General features: G+C 33.6%; 1 protein-coding gene and 1 pseudogene across 5 annotated transcripts in view; one reads left to right on the top strand and one right to left on the bottom strand.

Annotated features, from left to right (window-relative positions):
* Clint1 (clathrin interactor 1) overlaps positions 1-25,686 on the top strand; it is a 62,296-nt gene that overhangs the window by 8,047 nt on the left and 28,563 nt on the right. For all 5 annotated transcript variants that reach the window (XM_078051724.1, XM_078051723.1, XM_078051716.1 and 2 more), the window contains exon 2: positions 25,548-25,652. In XM_078051724.1, the coding sequence (XP_077907850.1) occupies positions 25,548-25,652 (105 nt within the window). The remainder of the gene's footprint in view (positions 1-25,547; positions 25,653-25,686) is intronic.
* Positions 8,386-9,280, bottom strand: LOC101963236 (SAP domain-containing ribonucleoprotein-like; annotated as a pseudogene).

Genomic DNA, 25,686 nt, shown 5'->3' with positions numbered 1-25,686 from the left:
TTATTTTTCTTTCCCATATGTACCTATCATAGAAGAGAATTTTACTGACCTATTACAGTACGATAATGTCTATAAGTTAGGTGACCCTTAATGACAGGGTAGCAGACAGATGTTTCTGTGTGTGAAAAGTCTTCCCTGTTGTATGAAGGCGATCTCCGTAATCATCCCTGAAATATGTTGTGGCATCCACGAGTTCTGTCATGTGCTTCAGAATCAGTAGTCCTCATAATCCCGTGATATTTATGATATGGTCAGTTCAATATGCCTGTAGTACTATATTAATACGATTTATGCATAGTGTTTTCCATTTTTTCCTATGTTCAAAGTGGATCATTTAGGAATAATTTTCCTTAGACCTTTGTATGTCTATTGAAGTGCTGAATTTTTGGCATATATTATAAATACTTAAATGTTGTCAATGATTCAAAATGCATTATTGATGTCCTTATTAATTGTGGCCCTTAAAGAATCCTTCAGTGAGTGCTTATTAAATGCTTAACACAAGCCCAGTACAGTACTGTAAGACAGGCAGCACCTTTGGGTTCCACTGGGCAGATTGTGATTCTATAAAGGAGATTCCTATAAAAAAGAAATAGAGAATGATATAGGATGGTATGATACTCAAATTTGAGGAGTCTTAATACTTTAGAAATTCAGAGAATGGGCAAAATGAAGCTGAGTAAAAGCATCATGAAGGAGATGTTCCTGGTATTTTAAAAATGTGTATGTATTGAGAGAGAGAAGGCTAGGCTAATTAAAGTTTCACAAAAAATGAAAAATCTGAATCAGGTCAAATGATGTTCGCTCACTGATAAGAACACACTCACAAATGGTTTTAAGCAGAGGATGATATCAGTGAGAATCTGTCCTACTAGAAAAGAAAGGTCCTTTCTACCCCATATAGTACAAATTAAATAATTTGAAGTATATGCATTCCTCCTCTTTCTCCTCCTCCTCCTCCTTCTTCAGCTTGAGGGGGGAAATAAATTATAAGTTTTTCAAAATTTTAGTGGTTAGGTTATAGAAAATTTCCATCAATGTCAGCTTATGGTTAGTGTAGTTCCTGGGATTTGGCAATGCATATAAGTTTAATTACTGGTGAAAAAAAAAGAAAAATCTATAGCTTAATTTAAACAAAATATCAAGTATTTGATTTGACAAAGGCGGTGTCACAAACTTGACACTATTGAGGTATAGGATTTCTCATTCTGTTAGGATTTTTTTAGAATTGTATACATTGACTTAGTGTTGGATATTTGGCAGTACATCAGTTTTATCAGGTAGAAGTGAAAAATCTAAAAGTGATATGATTAAATTACAATATGAAGCATTTGCATCTACAAAGATGTAATTTTCACATATTTTGCAACTGTAGGATGTCTTGTTTTATCATTGTTTTTAAAATTATGAGTTCAAATTGTGTGATTTTTTTTTTCTTTCTAAGAATTACTGATTTCTAGTACATTGTTTCATATTTTTCTTCTGAAGGTAGGACAAAGCATTTGATAAAACCACCTTAACTGAATGTTTTGCTTTATGTTGTAATTAAGGGTTGAATGCAGGGGCACCCTACCACTGGGGTGCTGCTTCTCCTGACCTTTTTATCTTTTAAGCTAGATTCTCAATAATCTAACTTCAGACTTATGATCCTCCTGCCTCAGCCATCTAGGTAGCTGGGATTATGGGCATGAGCTGCTATGCCCAGTTTAACAGAGTGTTCTAAATAGCTCATCACCTGTTTTTAAAATTTTAAAGATAAAACTGGTCATGAGTGTGCTAAACTTGATCAAATTTCTTTGGATTTTGATTTTATTTTTAAATAAAGAATGATAGGGATCATTGGTGGAGAGACATGAGTTAAAATAATTCTACTATACAAAATCTAGTTTCTATGGCTGTTAAAAAATTAAGTGAGCTAATATATTGTGAACATTCTGTTAACAAATAATCACAGTAAATAATCAAATTCAGAAAGTTTTGTTATTTTGTTTCTTCTGTTTTGTCATTGTGACAAAATTTCAAGAGCAATAACCCAAAAGTTAAAAACTGTAGATGAATAAAAATTATTTTTCAAGTTAATTGTAATTAATAGAAATTTAAAATTTAATGTATATTTTCATAAATTTCAAGCCCTTTTTTTTGGTACTAGGGATTGAGCTCAGGGACACTCAACAACTGAGCCACATTCCCAGCCCTATTTTGAATGTTTTATTTAGAAACAGGGTCTCACTAAGTTGCTTAGTGCCTCGCTTTTTTGCTGAGGCTGGCTTTGAACTCATGATTCTCTTATCTCAGCCTCCTGAGCCACTGGGAGTACAGGTATGCTTCCTCACGCCTGGCTTTAGGCTCTTTTAACTGTGAAATTTTTACTGTTTTTTTTTAAGTGACCATTTTATCATACCTGTAAAAACTAGAATTGGGATGTATAGTGCAAGTAAAATTCTTAAGCTATTTTTATTTGAATATCTTGGATATTTGACCAGGTAGAACCAGTTTTACATATGATACCCCTTGTCATGAAAAAATCTCACACTGTTCTTTATCTTTTAAAACAAAATCAGTCATATAAAAAGCAAATAGCCATAGGCATAGATCATATTACATGAAGTTAACCCTTTTACTGTGTTCAATTCAGTGGTTATTTAGTACATTCACAGTGTTGTGCAATGAAGCAGATTTTTGCAAAACCTTATATTGAAATTAAATATGTAGTGTATTTAGTTTTCATATCTCTTCAATTTCCTTAACTCACGAATCTCACCTCAGACTTCTGATCCTCCTGCCTTAGCCATCGAGGTAGCTGGGATTATGGGCCTCTTTGTCTTTCATGGCATAGGTCATTTTATTGCTGTTTTTTTTTTTGTTCAGTACTTGGGGATTGACCCCAAGGCCATTCTAGTACTGGGCTACACCCTCAACCCTTTTTATTTATTTATTCTTGAGACAGAGTCTTTAAATTGCCCACCTTGAATTTACAATCTTCCTGCCTCAGCCTCCCAAGTTGCTGGGATTACAAGCATGTGCCACCACATACAGCGAATATTTTAAAAACTATAAACCATTTAGTTTATGTAACAGTCTTCCAATTTAGGTTGAGCTGACATTTTCTCAGGTTATATTTTGAGCCATTCAAACTGGAGTACCAAATTAAATGATGCTGTGCCCTTTCCAGGAGGAAGATGTGTTTATATGCTCCTCATTGGTGATGTTAATTTTGATCACTTAGTCAAGTTCTTGTTTGGTTCCTCTATCCTACTGTTTTTCTCATTGTAGCTAATAAGAAATCTAGGAGGAAACACTTTGAGACCTCTCATCAAACTTTCACTCCTAGATTTAGCATCAGTGGATTTTTCTTGCTTGAGCCAGTCTTTACTACAATGATTGTAATATTATGATTAGCCCAACTCCAATCAAATTCTCCATATTTATCAATTTACTATAAATACAAATCCTCATTGTTTTCCTGCCTCCTCCTTTTTATTCTTTCATTTATCACTCCAGTGATATTTCATTCAGTAGGCTGTAATTCATTACTGTTCTTTTTATTTGCATCAGTACTGGGGATTGATATCAGGGGTACTGCCATTGAGCTACATCCCTATCCCTTTTTGTTTTGATACAGGGTGTCACTAAGTTGCTAAGGCTGACTTCAAACTTATGGTCCTCCTGACTCAGCCTCCTGAGTAACTTGAATTATAGGAGTGTACCACTGCAACCTGCTGTTCATATTTATTTTGATTGTGAAATTGCCTCAGATGTTGCTAATCTATCTCCTTTTAACATGGCCTTTTTTCTTTTTAGTGTTTTTTCAGTTTCTGATACAAGATATTTTTGGATTATACTATACTTTTGCTGTTTCAGCCTTAAGTAAGCCCTATTTCAAAGGACTCCTGGATTTAGTTCCTTTTAGTGGTGAGGCAGATATTTTTACATAGAGATTATATAGTTGATTATGTATAGAGAGATATTTTTGTCATAATTCATTGCTAGAGTTCCTCAATATGCAAAATTACCTCATAATTCAAAGACAGAGCTCTTTGAGAAGTGGCTTGGTGGTATTTTTCTTTTGGATAATTAAAAGTGTAAGGTTTTGTTATTTTTAAGTTTTAAGAGAACATAATTTTAGAAGGCTACACATATGTTGTCTCCCTGTTTTTTCTACTTTAGCAATGTAATTTGCTTTCCTTAAGTCAATTAAGTATGAACAGACAAGTATCAAAGCATACTTATTTTGATTAAGTCAATAAAATGCTGTTAGAGAGTGTATTCTTCCTAATAGTATTTCCTGTTACAGTATTACACCTGCAGTTCAGATTTGTCTCTTGCATTGAAAGTTCGTTTGGCTTTTGAATTGTTTATACTAGCAGCTAATTACTGAGTAATTTAAGAATCTTAACCATGGCAGCACTATTCTAATTAGAATACTGGATGTTGGCACTTTATTTAGCAAACAGAAGTATAAGATATTTGTGTTTGTGAAATTTTGTAAAGTAGTATTAAGGACTAATTTATCTGTACATAATCTTATAATATATGACATGGGCTTTACCTCCAAACCAAATATATAATTAATTTGGAATATGAAGTCTTTTGACTTCAGTTGGGAAAAAAAAAAGGTCATATGTTGAGAGTAGCATTTTTGTAGTAATTAAAACAAACCAAAAAAGCCCCCCCCAAAAAACTATACAGTTTTAAATAAATGCACTGCCTTAATTTGAACATTAAGAAAAGTTTGAGAAACTTGCTGTTGATTACAGTATTGGTTATGAATTTAATATAGGTAATATCCCATTACCCATCTTGAGGCTTAAAAAGGGTAATTTGAAAATAAATACATAGTTGACATTTCTTTCTGTTTTTTCTTTTCTTTCTTTCTTTCTTTTTTTTTTTTTTTTTTTTTTGTGGTTATTTTTGTGGTACTGGGAATTGAAGGCAGGGGCGCTCTTCAGCTCCCAGCCCTATTTGTTTTTATTTTGAGACAAGGTCTCACTAAGTTGCTCAGGCTGGCCTCAAATTTTTCATTCTCCTGATGCCTCAGCATCCCAAGTACCTGGGATTACAGGCAGGTGCCACTGTACCTGGCCATCAATGACATTTCTTTTAGACTGATAACATTTCTCAAATATGAGTTTTTAGAATATATGATGATTATGATACTAGTCCATGTAATGAATGAGTTGAAAGTATATTCTTTTGTGTGTACGTGTGTGTGTGTGTGTGTGTGTGTGTGAGTGAGATGCTGGGGATCAAGCTCAAGGACTCATGTGTGGTAGGCAAGCACTGTATGACAGAGACACATCTCTTGGCTTTAAATTATATTCTTAAGGCTTGTATAGTCTCTGATAAGAAAACTCGGATTACAACTCTGCTCTCAGGTCAGATGCCCATATTTTCCAAGAAGTCAGAATGTTGTAACTAGGAATAAGGGAAGCCACAGTATAGCTTCACTTGTTAATTTAATGACTATTTATTGGTCATCCAGAACTATTGTAGGTTCTTGAAATACAACTGTAAGTAAGATTTGATGAAGAGAGATAAATAGAATAAGTAATAAAGTAATGATACATTTGTGAAGAAAAGAGGCTAAAGTAGGAAATGGTGAACTTGCTATTAAGTAGAGTGGCCAGAGGCCCCCTCCTGAGCTTGTAGCATCTACATTAAGAATGAAAAGTAAAGTGTAAAGTTTTCCAGGGAATGAGCAAAGGTAGTTTCAGGGATTTGTAAGCCATTGGCAGGGATTTTTTCATAAGAAGCTGGTCAGGAATTTTGATAAGCAAAGGAGTGAAATGATCCCACTTAATGTAGCTTTTCCTTGGTGCTGAATTGGATAATGGATCAGGATAGAGAATAAGAGTAGAAGGAGAAATGAAATCATGAGAATAAAATAATCATGATTAGAAACATCATCTCTGAGGTCAAGTCATGAGCATATCATTTAATGGTTGTGTAATCTTAAGATATTTAACCTCCTTGTGCTTCACTTTGCTCATCTGTAAAATGGGAATAAAAGCAGTACCTGCCTCTTAAGAGTTGTCAAAGGATTATCTAAATTACTTGAAGTGGTTTAGGATAATGCCTAGCCCAAGCTTTATGTGTTAAAAGCCAATAACAACATATACAACTATGTTATAAAGTAGACTGCTGTGTATTTTACTCATTTGGAAGGGAACACCTAAGAGTTACTACTACACAGGTGATCTTGGCTTTGTAAAGCTTTTCGATGGTAATAGATTGTATAAAGGATGGACATGCTTCCAGTATACGTGAGTTTCAGTTCACAAGGTTTTTTGCAAAGTGAGAGTTGCTTTCATAAAAGAATAATTCCTGCATCTGTAGAAGTGAAATCCTTGCTGGAAGGTGGCACAACTAAGGAGGATGAGGCAAGAGGATTGCTAGTTCAAGGCCAACCTGGCAATTTAGTGAGACACTGTCTCAAAATTATACAGTTCAGTGGTAAAAGCTTCCATGGGTTCAATCCCCAGTACCAAAAAAAAAAAAAAAAATGAAATCAGTGATCTCTGTAAACTCTCTGTTTAATGCTGAGCATGAGTAGAAGTAGTTTTAATGTTAATGTTTTTGAAATACACACACACACACACACACACATATACATATATATATCTTTAGAGTTTATATTTAAGTCTTCAAATGTTTCTGTGGGACATAGAAGTCTTATGCCAAAGATTTTAACTTTTTAAAATCTCTTCTAAAGGTTCGTGAGATATCACAAGACAGAGCAGATTAAGAAATCTTTACATCCTTGCACCCAGATGACCTGAAATTGAAGCATTTTTCCATGATAGCCTTTTAAATTTTCCCCCCTGAAGATAATTTATTATTTCTCTATATATACTTGATGGGTAAACAGTATTTATTTTAGTCCCCTCTTGGTCTCAGCTTCCTTCCTTCCATTCCCCCTATTCCAAGATACTAGATATTTTATTTGTATACTCTCTTTCTTTCTTTCTTTTTTTGGTACTAGGGATTGAACTTGGGAGCACGAAACCACGGGGAGCCACATCCTCAGCCTATTTTGTATTTTATTTAGAGACAGGGTCTCACTGAGTTGCTTAGCTGAGGTTGGCTTTGAACTTGCCATCTTCCTGCCTCGGCCTCCCTTGCTGCTGGGATTATAGGCGGGCTCTACCACGCCTGCCTTGTACACTCACTTACAATTTTTTTTTTTTTAGTCGTGGACGGACATAATTTTTCTTATTTATTTTTATGTGGTGCTGAGGATCAAACCCAGTGCCTCATACATTCTAGGCAAGTGCTCTACCACTGGGCCACAACCCCAGCCCTGTATAGTCACTTTTAAGTCATTTTTTACCTTCTCTTTATGTTTCTGGCGATTGAACCTTAAGTACTTCTTTTATATGAGGCATTCCTAGTTAGACACTGAGAAGGAAGCAGTACTCCATGTAATACAGTACAGTCAATTCTTATTATTTGAGAGAGAGAGAGTTTTTGTAAAGTCTACACTGAATACAGGCTGAACCATTGTTCTTAGGAGAAAATATAGGGTCAGGTTTTATAACCTTTTTGACACAGCATCACCTTTATTCCGATCAGTACACAACTTTTTGTGTGTGTTTTTATTTAAAGATGCCTTATTTAATATATATTTTATGATTTATTGTTGAACTCGCTGCCATTAGCACTATAATTTGTACCTTAAAAAAAAAAAGCTATTTAATGCACATACTTTCTCTATAAGGCACATCATAACCTTCATGAATTTAGGAATACTAACTAGCACTTCAGTACTACACTTGCAGGCTGATCTCCCTTGCACAGTACTGTGGTCTCCAGTGGCACTCTATCACTGAGCTATATCTTAACCCTTTTAAATTTTTTTTTTATTTTGAGACAGTTGCCCAGTCCAGCCCAAGATTGCAGTCCTGCCTAAGCCTCCTGAATAGCTGGGATTATAGTTGTATACCACTGTGCCCAATTTGTGGACTGTTTTAAATAGCAGAATCACTGAGAAGCCCAAAAATATGAAAAATGTGTCACTAACTAGACCATAGAAAGAATACATGTTTATAGGATGAGAACTAAAACAGGGCTGAGTGTCACCTTATTTGACCTCAGCTAGGAATGTGTGATGGATGACTCAGAATTTTTGCTGTTCTGTACATGTCCATGAATGATCAGGAAATTACTGTGAATATTAATTTTGGGATTACAAATACAATTCAGTGTACAGGCAAGTTTGCAAGTATGGAGGCCACAAATAATAAGGACTAACTCTCCTCATTTTAAATAAATAAATAAGAAGAAAAACAATTAAAAATAAAAAACACAACAACTTTAAAGTTGAAACAGCAACAGTCAAATTGCTACTGAAGTTCGTAATATACCTGGGATAGATGCTTCCTCTTTGCAAGGCAGGATATAGACACATGGTTATACATTTGAAGAAGAATTAGAAGTGTAAACCATGAGAGAACAGAAAGCATCAAGAATTTAAGGCAGTCCCAAAGTACTCTACTGTTTTCCTCTTCTTCATCTCTGTATCCCTCCATGGTTCCAGTTGCAGTTGAAGATTTGATAATCCCAAACTACTTTTTACTCTTTTTTCAGTTCCTCATCATCTTCAGACCTAGAGATTGAAGAGACACTCAAACCAAGTCTTTTCTCCTCTTTCCTTCAGCTTATCTAAGCTAACCATAGATTTGGAGTCAGATGACAGATCTTTGGTTGAAAACAAACAAATCTCAAACTTAGCTGTCTGAGAAGATTTCTTTCTTTTTCTTTCCTTTCTTTTTGTTTTTTTGCACAAATGGTGTGACTACTTTATGTACAACCAGAGAAGTGAAAAAATGTGCTTCATTTGTTTACAATGAAGCAAAGAGCTTTCTGCTGTCATGTATAACTGATTAGAACTAGTAAAATTATAATTTAAAAAAAAAAGAAAAAGCTTTCTTACTTTCTAAGCTCATGGGTGTATTGAATTGTTCAGTCCTTTTCTGCATTTTCACCATCTATGGTATTTCACTGTAATTTTATTACCACCTTCTCTGCTGCCACCTCAACAGTTGTTTTAGGGGATTCTTCCTCTTTGACAGGCAGTTCTATGGGCTTTGGTTCTTCCTGTTTCATCTCCCAGTGTGACTTCATTTACCTTCCCATTGAAATGTTCTTTAGGACATGCCTGGAGCCTCTTGAAGTGAACCTGCTTCATTCCCTTGATCTTCATAACATGACCAAGAAAGGAGTGAAATTCTTGTTTAAGTTCAGCAAGTTTCATCTTACTAACTCTAATCTCTTTTGCCATTTCATACCCCTCCTTTTACCTGCTTTGTAAAGCTTACAATATATTAAAGGAATTAAGACAAATTCATAAATAGCCATTATACATAACTGACTGTAATACACAAGAGCTATTTGACCATAGGAAGGGGAGATTATGACTTGGCAAAAATCTCAAAAGGCTTCATTTTTGCATCTTTTTTAAAAACAAATTTTGATTTTAACTGAAAGCATTGATGGGGATTCAGGAGTACACAGTCACTGAGGTAAAAAGAAAGGGCATGTTGGTAATGTTGTCATGTTAATCAGCTAGTAATTTGTATTTGGTGTAACTCTCATAAAGGAAATGAAACAGGAGAAATGAGAGAAAAGGCTAAATAGATAGCTTGAGGCCAGATCACCAGTTCACTTAGGACCTTTGCATAGAGCTTTTTAAGAATTCTAGTTCTTTTTGTTCAGCTGATAAAGATTTTTTAAACATTTACTATAACCAAGCCTGTTTCAGGTATTGAGGGTCTTTGAGGAAGATACTGGATTTTGTGTCCTTTTAAGTATTTTCAGTCTGAGAGGGGGTTGGGGACAGGAAAGTAAACAAAGAACATATAGACAGAACCCCCCGGGAATTTGGGGAGTTAAAAGAAGGTTGCTTGGCAGTAGTGATGCTTGGGCTAAAACCTGCTGATGAAGAAGATTTAGCTGGGCAGCAATTATTGGTGGGCAGAGGACTTAGAGAAAACAGCCTGTACCAAAGGCCTATCAGTGAGAATGACACAGTGATGGGACTGAAGAAGTAAATTGGTATCACATAAAGAACGTTTTATGTCATATTAGGGAACTTGGCCTGAAGATATTGTGTCCATCTACAACCAAAATTAAAAAAAAAAAATGGGATAGGATTTGTAATTAAGCAAGAGTTCTCTTTAGCTCTAGCTTAGAGGAAATATAAATAGAAGCATAAAGACTAGTTATAGTTAGACTGGGCCAAGACTGTTGGCCCACGTGAAAAATCGTATGGCCCTAGACCAATGTAGTGTCAGTGTGGGTAGGGCAAAGTGGACAGATGTATTTGAGAGTTACTTGGGAAATAGAATTGAAAAGATCTTCAAGACTGAATCCTGGATGGGGAATAATGGAGAGAAGTAATCAGCACTATCCACTGATAGAAAAGGAGGAAGATGTTTGAAGAAAGGTAGTAATGAGTCTGTGGTGTACTAACCCACCCAGCAATAACTACCTTAAAGATGAATATGGTGATGAGTTGGAGAAGGAACAGACACACATCAGAAATAGATTGTTAACGTGGCTTTTCTAAGAATCAGATTAGTGGTTAGCACCTCTATTTTTAATATGGAATTAACATGATTGGGGTACTAATGGGCAGACACTGAGGGAAAAGGCCTCCAAAGATAACTCCAAACATCAGCCTGCCTAGCCCCTGAGATCATTTTTCAGGATGAAAAGTAGTAAAACTACCATCTTGTTGTTCCTTCTCAAGTAATACATAGAAAATAAATTTTATTGTAAAAGCAGCTCAGATTTTAAGAATAATTATATTTTTACTCTTGGGACTCAATAAAGCCAATTCTTTTGCATATCTTGCATACATAATATGTAGTTGTGTAATTGTCCCGTGTGAAAAATGGTAACTTCTTCATGTGGTGTTCCAAAGAAGGAGCTGTTGGTCTGAGAGTAAGCTCTACCTCTACCTCTTTGCTTGAGCTCTTTGTCCTGTTTGTTCAACTATGAAGTATAAAATATAAAATCAGCAAAATATGAAGGAAAAAAGAAAGCTTAGCAAAAGAAAACATGGCATGAGATTATCAGATAAGGAATAGGAAAACAAAAGGTAAAAATAGATGAAAATTTTGAAGGGATTAGAGTAAAATTTAAATGCATTTTTTTGGAATTCAATGTAAAAACAAGGTACAAAAATAGTAAAACAGATGAGATTCAAAACAGACAAGATTGATGGATATAAATATGCCCCAGCTAGAATGGTTGTTATCCAAAAGACAAATAACAGATGCTGGTGTGGATATGGAAAAGGGTGAACTTTCACACATAAGAAAGTAAATTAGTCCAGCTGTTATAGACAATAATATAAGAGATTCCTCAAAAAATAAGAGTAGAACTATTATATGATCGGCAATTAAACTTCTAAGTGCATATCCAAAGAAAATGAAATCAGTATATCAGAGCAATATCTGCCCTCTCATGTTTATTGCAGCACTGTTCACTGTATCCAAAATAAGGAATCGGCCTTTACAAGTGTTCTTCAGTAGATGAATAACAAAAATGTGGTAAATATAAACTGTCGGAACAAAATCCTGTCATTTATGGCAACACAGATGAACCTGGAGCTGAATCAGGCACAGAAAGACATATGCCATGTTATCTTACTCATATGTTGGTCAATGGTAGCAAAATTATAGTTAGAAGAAATAATTATATATATAGTAGGGTAGCTATGGTTAGTTAACAGTATTTGAATATTTCAAAATAGTTAGAAGAGAGGATTTAAATATTCTCACCACAAAGAAATAATAATTGTATGCCAGTGATGGATATGCTAAATACTATGACTTATTACCCAATATATACACATATCAATTAAAAACAAGATCAGTACGTAAAATAAGCAAGGCAGGAAACCTAAGATCAGCAATAAAGAGGTATCAAGAGATTTTTAAAATATGCTAAATACGTAAGATTTAAAGCACATTAAAAGTCTGACAGCTGCCTAAGAAAAGTTTAGAAATATAAAAATAAAAGACCAAAGGAATAGCAACTATGAGGTAGAAAATAAGAACAGATACTAAAACATGAATGGTAAGATCAAAAGTATAAATTAACAATATATTTGATAATTTAAAGAAAATCACTTTTTTAGAATACTATATGCCAAAGTGGGTTTCTTGGGACACTTAGCAGGGTGTTCTAGGAAAAACATTATGTTGTCTCAGAACTTTTGGAAATGTATGATACAGTCTCCTCTTGGAGACTCATGACACACCGTTAAAAGTAGGAAAGTCTCTGAGGGGTGGTGCTGCAGTAGTAAAGTTGTCCTTGTTTAAATAGAATTGCCCAAACCTCCCCCATGGAACCCTTTCCTTGCATCTGTTATCACTCCCTACCTAATATTTTTCAGAAAACACCAGTAAAGACTACTGCTCTAAAGGAAAATAAAAATGAAAATCTTGAAAGTTACTGAGAAACATGATGAAGGAAAAAGAGTTGAAAAGAGAAAAATTTTTTGGTTGCTGACTGGAATTCCTGTTGAAGCAGTAGTGTTCTGCACGTACCCAGTGAGAAAAGAGCAACTTTAAAACCTTACATATGGAGGCAGGGAACCAAGAGAACCCAGACTGTTGAGCTAGGAGGAGTTAGAGGCAATCCCCAGAATTAAATCACCCCAGCTATGGCCAAATTTTTTCATTGTATAAATAAAAAATATTATAGGCCAGGTTTGGTGGCACTTACCTGTAAACCCAACTATTTGGGAGACTGAGGCAGGAGGACAGAGTTGATGTTAATCCTGAGCAACTTAAAAAATTTTTAGAGGGCTGAGAATGTAACATGCTCAGTAATAAAGTACCCTTGGGAGGCTGTGGCTGTGGCTCAGTGGTGGAGTGCTTGCCTGGTACATGTGAGGCCCTCGGTTCAATCCTCAGCACCACATAAAAATAAAGCTATTGTGTCCACCTATAACTAAAATAAATAAAATTTATATCTATACATATAAGTACCCCTGGGTTGATCTCCAGTACAATTAAATAAATCACAATAAATTAAAAATGTAAACAAATGTACTTTAATTATTACCATCCTAATCCAGCTGTTTTCATATTTATAAGTATTTATGATTTTACTTTTAAGAGCTCTTTTTTTAAAAAAAATTGTTAATTGTAGATGGACACAAAATCTTTATTGATTGATTGATTGATTGATTGATTGACTGTGTGTGTGCTGCTGAGGATCAAACTCAGTACCTCACACATGCAAGGCATGCACTCTATCAGTGAGCCACAACCCCAGCCCTAAGCTTTTTCTGTGGCAGTAGAAAGGAACTTTTTAGTGTTGTCTTTTCTGTCTGTTCTGTGCTACTTTGTTCCAAGTACCATTGTTGCCACTTTTTGGGAAGCTACTTTTCATCCTACTTCCCTTAACCTTAAAAAAATTTTCCCTTTTGCCATAAGGCAAACCATCTCCCATTTGTTGTCAAAGTGCTTCTCTGGAAAACAGTAACTCCTTAGTGCTATGAGGCAGCTTTTTTGTTAGTTAGCCTGCCCAAGTCACAATAGCAGCAGCCTCAAGGAGAGTAAAAGGGCTTCCATATAAACATAAATGTCCAGGTATGTTTCCTAGTATAAAGTTTTGTGTTTTTGAAGAGGAAAAATGGTACAGAAACTAAATGTCATGGTCCTTCTAAAACCCTTTATTCAGCTAGAAACCTCATGGATTAAGTCCTGTGATTGCATTTTTAGTCCTTTGAAAGCTCAGAATTTCTACTACTATTTTTTTTCTCTCTCTGCTGGGAATTAAACCCAGGGCCTCATGAATGCTAAGCACATGCTCTATCACTAGGCTACACTCTCAGGCCCTCAGCTGCTTTTGATATTCCCAAAATAAAAATAAACACACACGTGCAAATATGATGATAAAGGTATATCCCCAGATCGTTTTATTTTTTAATTTTGATATAGGGTCTTGCCAATTGTTGAGGGCTTTATACTTATTCTTTTACCTCAGTCTCTCAAGTTGCTGGGATTTCAGGCATGTGTGCCTTGCTAAATATACATTTCATATTAGATAATTGACCTTCATGTTTTAGTAATTTAAGAAATTGTTGCTTAATATAAAATAATACCCTGGCTCATGGTTGATGGTTCACCAAATTATTAAGTAGTATGAACTTCTAGTATCAGTGAGATTGTAATTGTTCAGTGGCAGGACTTGTGTGAATAAATTCTTGTCTACCTTTAGTGATACTCATTGTCAGCTCTTAGGCTATTTCTTAATCAAGAAAGTTTTTTCTGTCTTTATGGTGTAATTCTTTCCCAGAAATCTTGATTTCATTAATTTGTACTGTGTCAAATAAATGGCTAGTTACCATGACAAGTTCTGCATGGTGATTGAGATATGGGTAACTGATATGTATTATGCCAATCTAATCATAGGGGGCCATATTTAGGTTGAAGTTACTCAATCAAAAAATTATATCAGAAAACTATTCTGTCTTCACACATGCTTAATCTCCATAACAGTAATATATAAGGAACTTTCAGATGAAGAAACCAAGGCACATAGTTGTTGATTTATCCACATGAATAAAACAAGAATTAGTGTATGCTGAAGACAAAGACTCAGGCCCTAATAATCTCAGAAACTTATTGATCCATTAATATAAGTATTATTTTGCTTGTGCACAATATAGCCTTAAAACATGAAGCAATTTTTAAAAATGCTTAAATGTTCAATATCTTCCTTTATTGTGGCCTTGGATGTCAGAATAGTTCCTGAAATATTCATGTTGGAATAGTCTGAAAATGAGCTGCTATCAAATGGGTTATTTTATTTGGGATTGCTAACCACCAAAGTTGTAAGAAAAGGGAAATAGTTTTATAGTTTCTTCCTCCCATAGGTCATAATTTAGTTGTGGACATCAGGATGTTTTTCTTGGCTAATCTCATTCATGTAGTTTTCCTTGTACATCTGTTAAATAAATTACTAAACTATTTCCTTGAAAATTTGTTGATTCAAGTTGCCCTTAATGGTTATCAAGAAGTTGGTACCTTTTGGAAAGTTGAAATAGACTATAAGGATAAGAAATTCCACTACCATCCTGGTTTATGTATTTTTGTTTTGGATCAATTCCTGTTTTTTTTTTTTTTTTTGAGGTATTGAAACAATTGTATGTGGTTTTTAGTGTTTCCCAAGACTTTATATTGGACTATAAACATTTAATGACCTTTCTACAAAATGAATTAGTTTCTACTTCTATACTTTATATTTTTTCAGTGAGTGATCAATTTATATATACATTCTTATTAGTCTGGTACTGCTTACCATTTGAAACAAAATTTGGAATGTTGACTTCTTCAACGCTTATTCATTTAATCTTTTCTAACCTTGGATTTTATATAAACCATAAAATAATAATTTTCTGATTTTTTTTAAAAAACATTGACAGCTGTATGCTCAATAATGAATATATCAGGTATTATGAATCTAGAAATTTTAAATGTGAGTTTGGTTAGTTTTGACCTATCCAAACTGATAATCCATACTGGAAGTTTTCTCTAGGATGTTAAGTAAACTCTTAAATGAGTAAAGAAACAATTACTTTTTTACTGAACAGATTGGAATTGGGATTGAAGTCAAATTTTAGAATGCTGATTTTTTTTATTTTTATTTTTTGGTGGTGCTGGGATTGAACCCAAGGCCTTGTGCACTCTACCAACTGAGCTATATCCCCAAACCTTAGAATGCTGATTTTTTTTAAGCTTGAAATATTTAGATAAAGACTATTTGTAATACTTATAATCTATAATGGATATTTTTAGAGATTAAAAGATAAAGTACTCTGTGGTATCAATCAGTTAATGTCAGCTGCTAATAAAAGAGTCTTCAGATTAAATTTCATTTGTATTACATTTTTTACTATGTAATGATTCTTTTTAAATACAATAGGTTCTTGGCTAGACTTTTTTGTTTAAAGTTTTAACTCTGTAAAACAAATCTGGCCAGTCATCGTAGTACATACCCTTAATCCCGGCTAACTCAGGAGACTGAGGCAGGAAGATTCTATGTTCAATATCAGCCTGGGCAACTTAGTGAGATCCTGTGTCATAATAAAACATTAAAAGGATTGAGGATGTAGCTCAGTGGTAGAGCATTTTCCTAGCATGCATGAGGTTAAATTCCCAGTACCACCAAAAAAAAAAAAAAAATCTAGGAGATTTTCAACAAAAAATAATTTATTATTTTGTTATGACCCAAATCTGATGTTCAAACAAGTCATTTAGCCAAGCCAGTCACTGGCATCCTCCTCTCAGCTTTGTTTTTAGTTCTGGAGCAGGGTGACTTACTTCTGTTTGGGGTGAGGGAAGAGCTCAGAGAAAGCCAACCTCTAGTTCTAAATGTGGTAGCAGAGTTATTTTAATAACAATACACAGAAATCAAATGCTTTAATCTATTAAAAGAGGAACCCAACAAGTGTGGCAGTAGTTTGGAATGATGATGCAATCAAATCTATAAATCAATGAATTTTTAAAAAGTATCTTGCCATGCAAGTTTTTGCCTGAGAAATTAAACTTTGCTGACTCTAAATAATCAGTTACTTGTAGGGAGGAAATATATAATGTACATGGGATACGTTAACATTTTATTGATTCTGGGAGTATCTGGAGTTTGTATAAACATTTCCATTCTCATAATTTTGGAGGAACACAGGATATTCAGTTAATCTTTCAAGAATGTTAGGGGCTCTTATAACTTTATTTTTTTTTCTGCTTGCAGAATATTATTCAGTTTTATTTACTCTTCCTTCCATCCTCCCATGAAACTGAAAAGTAAGAAAATACTTTCATATAAAATACTTTTGTAGAATTTGTATTTCTGGTTTATCTGTTAGTAGTACAAATACAGTCTAAAACTTTGAATTAAGATTACGAGAATATTAAACCATATTAGTTAACTGTGTTCAGTAGTAGGAAAGTGTCAAGAGTGATTAAAAATCGGTATGCTCTGTTGAGTTTGGAGGTGCACACCTCTAATCCCAGTAATGTGGGAGGCTGAGACAAGAGGATTGAACATTTAAAGACAGCCTGGCAATTTAGTGAGACCCCATCTCAAAATAAAAAATAAAAGGTAAAGCACCCTTGGTTTAATCCCCAGTATCTCCTCTCTTCTAAAAACAATCTGTAGTTCTGTTTCCTGCCTCCAAGATAAACACTGAAATTAAAGGCCACCCTGGGTCAGAACAAAACAAACTATTGGTATTTCAGTTGGAAAACAGTTTTTACTTGATCTTTCTTTGAATATCCAGAATTATTCTGAAAGTAGAAGATTTTTCTAAAGGACTTCTTCCTCGAAACCTGGCAGGAAGCTTTTTAATTTATTTGTTCTATTCTTTTTTTAACTGAGATCTCTGAAGGATGAAGTATATTTCAGAGCCAATTCTCGATGGCTATTTTTAAAAACAAAAGGTTTCATATTTCATTATTTAGAATTGTAGTTTTGCTCTTGGAAAGAGGAAAACAGAAGGTGTATATAATCTAGCATGGTCTTTTGTGTAAGTAATTGAAATTGTAAATAATATGCACATGAACACCCAAAAAGATATGATACCATTGGATTGAAGTACAGTTTTTTTTTTTTAAAAAAAAGTAAGCAGATTACTCTCTCTGAAATCTAGTTATTGCAGAAGAATTGCTAAGAGATCCTCAGTTTTCTTATGTCTCTGATTTCAGTTTTTCCTTCTCATACTGATATTTACCATGCTTTCTGGAGTGCATGCATAGGAGTGAAGAATAAGGATTTTTTTCTTTCAGTTGTATGGTTTGTATTTGATATTCTCTAAAAACCAAAGAAAATGTAATTTCTATGACTGACAATGTATTTTTTTGAACTTTTATTTAACATTTAGTTCTTTTAGTACCACAGTTCATGATGTTGCATTTGATGTTGTTGTCTTGTATATAAATTAGTAGACTATAAAAGCCTACTAATTATTTCCAATAATATTCAGATATTTCAGGTGTTATGGCATAATAACAAATGAGCTTTTCAATTAACTAACAAAGTTCTAACTTCTACTGTTGCTTACTAGTTGTGGAATTCTGAATGAGTTGATTTAACTTCTCCACTAAGAAACTGCCATTAAATATATTTTCCCTCTCCTTACTTTTTCTTAATTAGGATAGGGGCAGTATTATAGAGAAAGCTGCCAGAGTTAGATTTGTTGCATTTCTTTTTTTTTTTCTCTTTAAAAATTTTTATTTGTTCTTTTTAGTTATATATGACAGTAGAATGTTTTTTGGTATATTATACATAAATGGAATATAATGTCCCATTCTTGTGGTTGAATGATGTGGGGTTATACTGGTTGTATATTCATATTTAAACATAGGAAAGTTATGTCTGATTCATTCTGTCGAATTGTTGCATTTCTTTCTGTACTTTCACTATTTGTTTTCTTCCAATGTTATACACAGAACAGTAGCAGATTTCTTGTTTAGCACTTTAGCTATTTTGTAAATATGGTACTATATAATCAAATATGATAATATTCGCTGTAGTAAAATTAATTCTTCTGTTGAACTGTGTTGTTGCTTTTGTGAAGACATTATTCATTGCTTTGTGTTTTATTTTCAAACCAAGAAATGATTTTTTCAATGAGTGTTAAACAGAAACTATGCGACTCCTAGATGAAAATGTAGAGTCATTACGTGTTACACAGGCAACAACTTTCTCAGTAGGATCTCTAAAACTTACAAAATAATGTCAAGAGTTAATAAATGGGATAACAACAAATCAAAAAGCTTTTGTATAGCAAAGGAAACAATTAGGAATGTGAAGAGAAAACCTACAAAATGGGAGAAATTCTTTGCTACCTACTCTTCTGACAGCAGGTTAATATCCAGAATATAGAAAGAACTCAAAAGATTTAACATCGAAAAATCAAATAACCTAGTTAATAAATGAGCAAATGAATTAAACTGACAATTTTCAAAAGAAAGATACAAATGATGAAAAAATATATGAAAAATGTTCAATGTCATTAACAGGGAAGTAGAAATAACTACACTGAGATTTCATCTCACACCCGACAGAATGGCAGTCATCAAGAGTACACACAATAGGGGCTACAGTTGTAGCTCAGTGGTAGGGCACTTGCCTAGCGCTTGAGAGGCTCTGGGTTTGGTCTGAGCACCACATAAAAATAAACAAAGTATTGTGCTATCTACAACTAAAAAGAAGAAGAAGAAAAGAACACCCATAATAATAAATGCTGGAGAGGATGGGGAGAAAAACAAACACTTTTACACTGCTGGTGAGACAGTAAATTAATATAATTACTATGGAAATCAGTATGGAGATTCCTCAAAAGACTAGGCATGGAATCACCCTGTGATCCAGCTGCACTACTCCCCAATCTTGAAGAATTAAAGTCATCATACTGCAGTGATACATGTATACCCATGTTTATAGCAGCACAATTCCATAATAGCCAAAGTATGGAATCAGCCTCGGTTCAATCAACGTATGAATGAATAAAGAAAGTTTGGGATATATACATAATGGAGTTTTATTTAGCCAGAAAGAAAAATGAAATTATGTCATTTTCAGGAAAATGATGGAACTTGAGAACATTATGTTAAGTGAAGTAAGTTAAACTCAGAAGATCAAGGGCCGAATGTTTTCTCTCATATGTGAAAGTTAGAGAGGAAAACAGGGGCAGATGCAGAGGCCGGGAGATCAGTAGAAGAAAGGCACCAGGGAATGGGGGCCAGGGGGAAGTGCTAGGGAGAGATACTGGCCAAATTATATTGTGTGCATGTGCAAATATATAACAACAAATTCCCTCATTATGTACAACTGTAATACACCAATAAAAATGTGGAAAGAGAGATAAATAAATAAATGGTTGGCAAATATCCAGCTAAGTGAATTAATAATTTTTCTACCTTACCATGTCATTTATGTAGCACTACAAATTTCCCAATGGTGAAAGTTACATAATTGTTGTATTTAAGAGTAGAGTTCTTGGTTGTTGACAGTAAATTTGTTACTGTTCACAGAGCTGTAATGAGATTGAACATAGTTTAAAATATGAATATTGAACCTATAAAGTGTTGTTTATAAATAAGAATAATGTGGTGAAGGCCATCCCCTGATGTAAACAAAAACAAAGACACCAGATCCATTATCAAGTTTTTAGAATTCTTCTTACTATTTCCCTAGTACTATGGCTAAAAACACTAAAAAACTAAAAACAAAAATTCCCAGCATAAATGACTTGTTACCTGAAAAAACCTTCAGTGTTCATTTCATGGGTGTTTTATGATTTAAATTTTTTTTTAAAGATTGATACTTAACAGGGAGTGTAATTGTTTTATGTATCTTCATCATTAAAATGTTTTTTTAAGCTGGGCATGGTTGGTGCACTCCTGTAATCCCAGCAACTTGGAGTCTGAGTCAGGAGGATCTCAAATTTGAGGCCACCCTCAACAACTTAGCAAGACCCTGTCTCAAAATAAAAAAGGTCCCAGGGTCTGGGGATGTAATTCAGTGGTAAAATCCCTGGGTTCAATCCCAGTACCAAATAAGAAAAAAAAATGGACTTTTTTGGAAATAAAAGTTAACAGTTGACTTTTAGATACATAGATTTTGATGCAAGAATTATTATTTCCTAATAGTGTTTTTAAAAATCTTGTTAATTCCAAAGGTAAATACTTAAATTATTCCTTGTGGTTTTTATACATGTACCAGTTGGTATACATATTTTAATACATGTAGAGATATTTGAGTCACTACTTTGCTGCACTTTAAAAAGCCTGATAAAAGTTATTTGAAATACAAATAATATTCATATCATCTTACCAACATTTTTTACTTCCCTACAAATAGTTATAGCTGACTGAGATACAGTATTGGATTTGTTTTTAATTAACATATAATAATTTTATTTTGGTTACAGTGTGTTGCTCATGGGAAGAAATTTGGAAAATATGGGAAAGTTTTAGGGAAACAAAATACCATTATTTGAAACCCTTGCTTGGAACTAAGTTATTTGTATCTTTCTATGAGTGGCTGAGTCTTCATATGACAAAACACATTTAAATCTCTCAAAATATTTCCTGATTTACAGTGAGTAAAGTCTTTATAATAAGCTTAAAACAAAAAGAAGAAACCAAATGAAATATGTAGACCCATTTGACGCCATTTTTCAAAAAATAAGAGACAAACTTGGAAAAATATTACTGCATTATCCTATTTCCTTATTCATCTGTTAATAAGATCAGATTACATTTATGCTCCACTTTTTCTTTTGGTATATAGTTTTGTTTTAGAAAGCATATACCTGAATTTGTAAGACAAAGAAAATAACAGTAATAAAGACTTACAGGTTTTTTTTCATTAATCATTTTACTGATTTTTCTTAATGCAGATCAGAAGAAGCATTGAAGCCCCATTTTAAATGCTTTTGCTTTCCACTAGTTCTGCCTCTAAAACCTGGATCCAAATTTATCAAGTAAAATAGCTCAGTATTTTATCAATATCAAGTGGTCAAATAAAAGGAGGATGGGGAAGGCCAAATGAAAACAAGATACTCAGCCCTTGACTGATTGAATGTGGCTGTACTCACAGTTTTAGAAGCTGGTGCAGAGCTTGAGGATGGTACCTTTCAGCAGTTGGTGAGCTATTGGTATTGGTTGTCCTTTCCTTGGGAAATCTTAGTTGTGTCCTACCTATTGTTAGGGTGCTTGAGGAACAAACAGGGAAGAAACAGTGAAAAGTTGCACACACATGATTTTGAATTTTATCCACATAAAAAGCAGTGGCTCAGAATTGCTTTTCAGTAAAATCTTCACAACATGAGCAGCTTCCTGTAATTTTTGCTTTGGTTATTTCCTCTTTCCCTTTGCTTTTTCTTTTTGGCCTGTCATCAGAGACCTTTAAGTTTTGTTATTATTAACTGTTTGTATCACTAAACTACCCAGCAATAGGTACTGTTACATTTTCAGAGTGATATTAATCATCATTGATCTTCAGGTCAGAAGAAAACCTACCTCGTCTTGTCACTCATTTTCATGACTAAGCAAAGACAAAGCTAAAAATACTGAGTAAACCTAGAGCAATGTGAGGAGGACGCATTTGCGCTTTATAATGATTATTAGATTGTTTTCAGTCTAATTAGAGAACATTTCAGATAATTCAATCTAGATAACATTTAATGCTGGCAATAGAATAATTAAAAATACAGCAACATTTAAATTTTTTCTTCTTTTTTTCCCCCTCCATTTTACATTTTCATGTCTGTAGAAATTAAAAACAGGTTAAAAACCTGGAGAGAAAAGATTGGTGATCATCAGAAGCATTAAAACTCATTAGACATTTTTATAGGTTGAATTCTCTTCTGATATCACTGCCAAGCTTGTTTAAAGTAGTATATAGGAAATTGTTTTGGTGTTTCAGAGAATTTTTAGTTATGTTCTTAAGTGTTATAATGAAAGGAAATACAGGTTAAAATGTGTGTGTGTGTGTGTGTGTACACACACACACACACACACACACACACACAGTATCCAAGGATTTTGAGTCTTAACAAAAGGTCACTATATGGTATGGTAATACAATGTAAAGAGATTTTTTTTTTTAAGTTTTCAAGTTAGGAATTTCAGTTTAGGATTGGTACAAGTTCTGAAGTCACTCGTTTATGATATTAGTCTAAATGCTATAAAACTTACTGGTTGGTATTTTCTATAATTCTGCTAACAATATATCTTAGACCTTTGTCTGAATTTTGCATCTCTTAAAAAAACTGATTAGAGAGCTCCCTCTAGTGTCTGAAATAGCCATTCTTCAGACATTTCTGTCAATCATAGGAAGTTTAAAAAATTAAACTGTTTTTTCTTTCAAACATCTGAAAATTTTTTCTTTATTTTTTTTTGAGAGTGGGGTTACTGGAATTATGAATAGTACACGGATGGAGGGCAATAGAAAACATGGGAAAGGAAGGATCAAAATACCATTTCTGATTTTTTAGAAACCATTATTTTTAAACAACCTGGAATAAAGCCAAACTATATAGTGTTGTTTTGTTTTGGTTTAGTTTACAGTTGTTTCTGAATCAAATAAAGCTCAAAAACACTTTGTTTTGGAATTCTCTGTACTATCAGATCTGATCTGGAAAAAATTCTTTCCCTTTTCTGAAAGCAACAGTTTCACTGGAAAATAGCTTTAAAATAGAGCCCAATTCACTTCCTGGAAGTAGACTAATTTTTTGTTGTTATAGTTGCCATATCCTTCTGTGGTTATACTTTATATTGTATATTCTAAGGCTCCCATTGTTTTTCAACAAAGGAAATAAGGAGATTCTTAAATTACTGGCTCTTTGCCACCTCTCTAAACACACACCACTCAGACACACAGGCCTTAAGCAAAGAATCTTGTGAAGGGTTACGGAAACAGTGCCTTTCTCATTTGACCCATGGGCCTTTGTAGCTTGAACAAGGAAAGTAGTGTTCAGAAAACTAAAGCATTTATGAAGGCTCTGGTAAAAATATTTCATGTACATGGACTGGAGATTAACTCCTTTCATCTTATTCTCCAACAAATTAAACAATGGAGAGAGATTTCAAGTGCATTCTTGGTAATGAAATGCTTGGGTGAATTATAATCCTAATTGCTATTGTTCATTTTCACAGCTGCATTTTGGCACTTTTAACTGCCTAAGCTATGCATTCTTCAGCCACCAGGATAAACAAAAGCATTCTGAAATCTATCATTTTGTGGCATCGTAAATTGCATATCTGTTATTGGCTGCCTAGGTTTTATTTTGATCCCACTGCTGAAAAAAATTAGGAATAAAATTACTCTTCTGCATTTGTACATAAAATTACCTTCAATGTAATCATTATTGGATTTTTATGAAAATTCATTAAGAGGTTTAAATTTTGGAGGGACTGTAGAGATTATGGATTTATTTAGTCTCAAGGAAGTAATTTGCATTTATTTTATCAAATTAGTTGATATTTTAGAAGGTTGTTTTCTCCAGCATTCAAAATAAAATACCAGGATTTCACTTTTCTTCCTTAATAGAACAGTGTCCTGAATGTAAATCTAGAAGCTAAAGTTATTCAGTGATTTGGCAAGTCATTTGACCCAAACCTGTATGTTAGTTTCTTCCCTAAAGTTAAAGAAATTGAAAGGATTAAAATAAATTTGAAGAGATTCTGAGTGCCAGTTTCAACTAAGCCTTCCTTATTTAAAAAACAGTACTTTTTGATGACTGAAAAATTAGATAGCAAAACGGGGGTATAATGTAAGTAATAGCTACCAAATTCTGCTATTTTAAAAAAATTATTTCTAAGATTTAATTTTAAATGGAAGATTTGAATTACCATATTCACAGTATCTGTTATATAATGATTGCTCAGTAATAATTGGAGCTTTAGATGGCAAATTAATACTACTATCATATGTCACATTTTCATAGTATTTCTTTATTCCTTCTCAGAATATCTTTGAATTCTTATATTCATATAAGGATGCCAAACTGCATTTTAACAACCAAACATTTTGCCATCACATGTCTTAAGTTTTCAAATGTATTTTTCTCAGAGTCAATTCTTTATTAAAGTATTGTTTAATTTTTAAAATTCTAGTGGTTATTATGTTCAATTATGGTAACTAAAATTTTTTGAGCATTTCCTATATGTCAGTCACTGTGCTAAACATTATTTAATATGCTGCCCTTTAAGGTATTGTTTTTATTTGTTCCCATTTTATATTTGAAGAATTTGAGATTACAATAATTTATTTTGCTAGAGGTCACAAAGTGTGAATGGTATCAGTTTTCTGATTCTTGGGGTCCATGTTATTGACTATTGCAGAAATCTTAAGGGAAAGTTAAATATACCTGATGGAATATTATGTAGCCAATAAAAGTAGGGATAACTACTATATGATAATAGAAAATATATATAATAGATGAAAAAAGCCTGGAATTACAAGTAAATGTTCAAAGTACTCCTAAATAACTTTGATTATCTTTGATTCATAATTCTTTTTTGAAAATATGATGTAGTGTTCAGCTGCAATGTAATTTTGCTTAATCTACAGAATTTTTTGTAATCAGGAAACCTAAACCTGCAGGGTCTATTCCCTTTAAAAATTAGCTCAGAAAAAAAAAAAACCCCACAATTTACTGCATATAAACCAAGTCTGATCAAGAAACTGACAACTTAGTTTCATAATAGACTCTAGCATGTTCAGTTTTCTTTTTAATTTAACCAAGTCCATTTTTTTATGGAATTTAGGCCAGCTCTAATGCAGTCTCTCATCTGTATTCTTGAAGGATAGTAGAATAGTAAAATCTTCTTAAAGATAGCTTAAATGTGTTATATAGTGTCCTTGGGGTAGTTTGTGCACAAAAGATGTTTTCTTTCCCACCCTGTAGAGGTAGCTCATTAGGACACCCAGTAGCGTCATTATTAAGTTTTCATGTGTTTCTCAGTTTTGATGCTAATCTTTGTGCGTATGTGCGTGCATTTTTTTCTCTGCAGCACCAATGTGGTTATGAATTATTCAGAGATTGAGTCTAAGGTTCGAGAAGCAACGAATGATGATCCTTGGGGACCTTCTGGGCAACTCATGGGAGAGATTGCCAAGTAAGTGATAATTTGACTCAGCAATGCAGAAAGA

This window comes from Ictidomys tridecemlineatus, chromosome 1 (assembly GCF_052094955.1).
Source record: "Ictidomys tridecemlineatus isolate mIctTri1 chromosome 1, mIctTri1.hap1, whole genome shotgun sequence".
Classification (NCBI taxonomy): domain Eukaryota; kingdom Metazoa; phylum Chordata; class Mammalia; order Rodentia; family Sciuridae; genus Ictidomys; species Ictidomys tridecemlineatus.
Note: the sequence above shows the minus strand (reverse complement) of the source record. Positions and strands in the feature narration are given on the sequence as shown.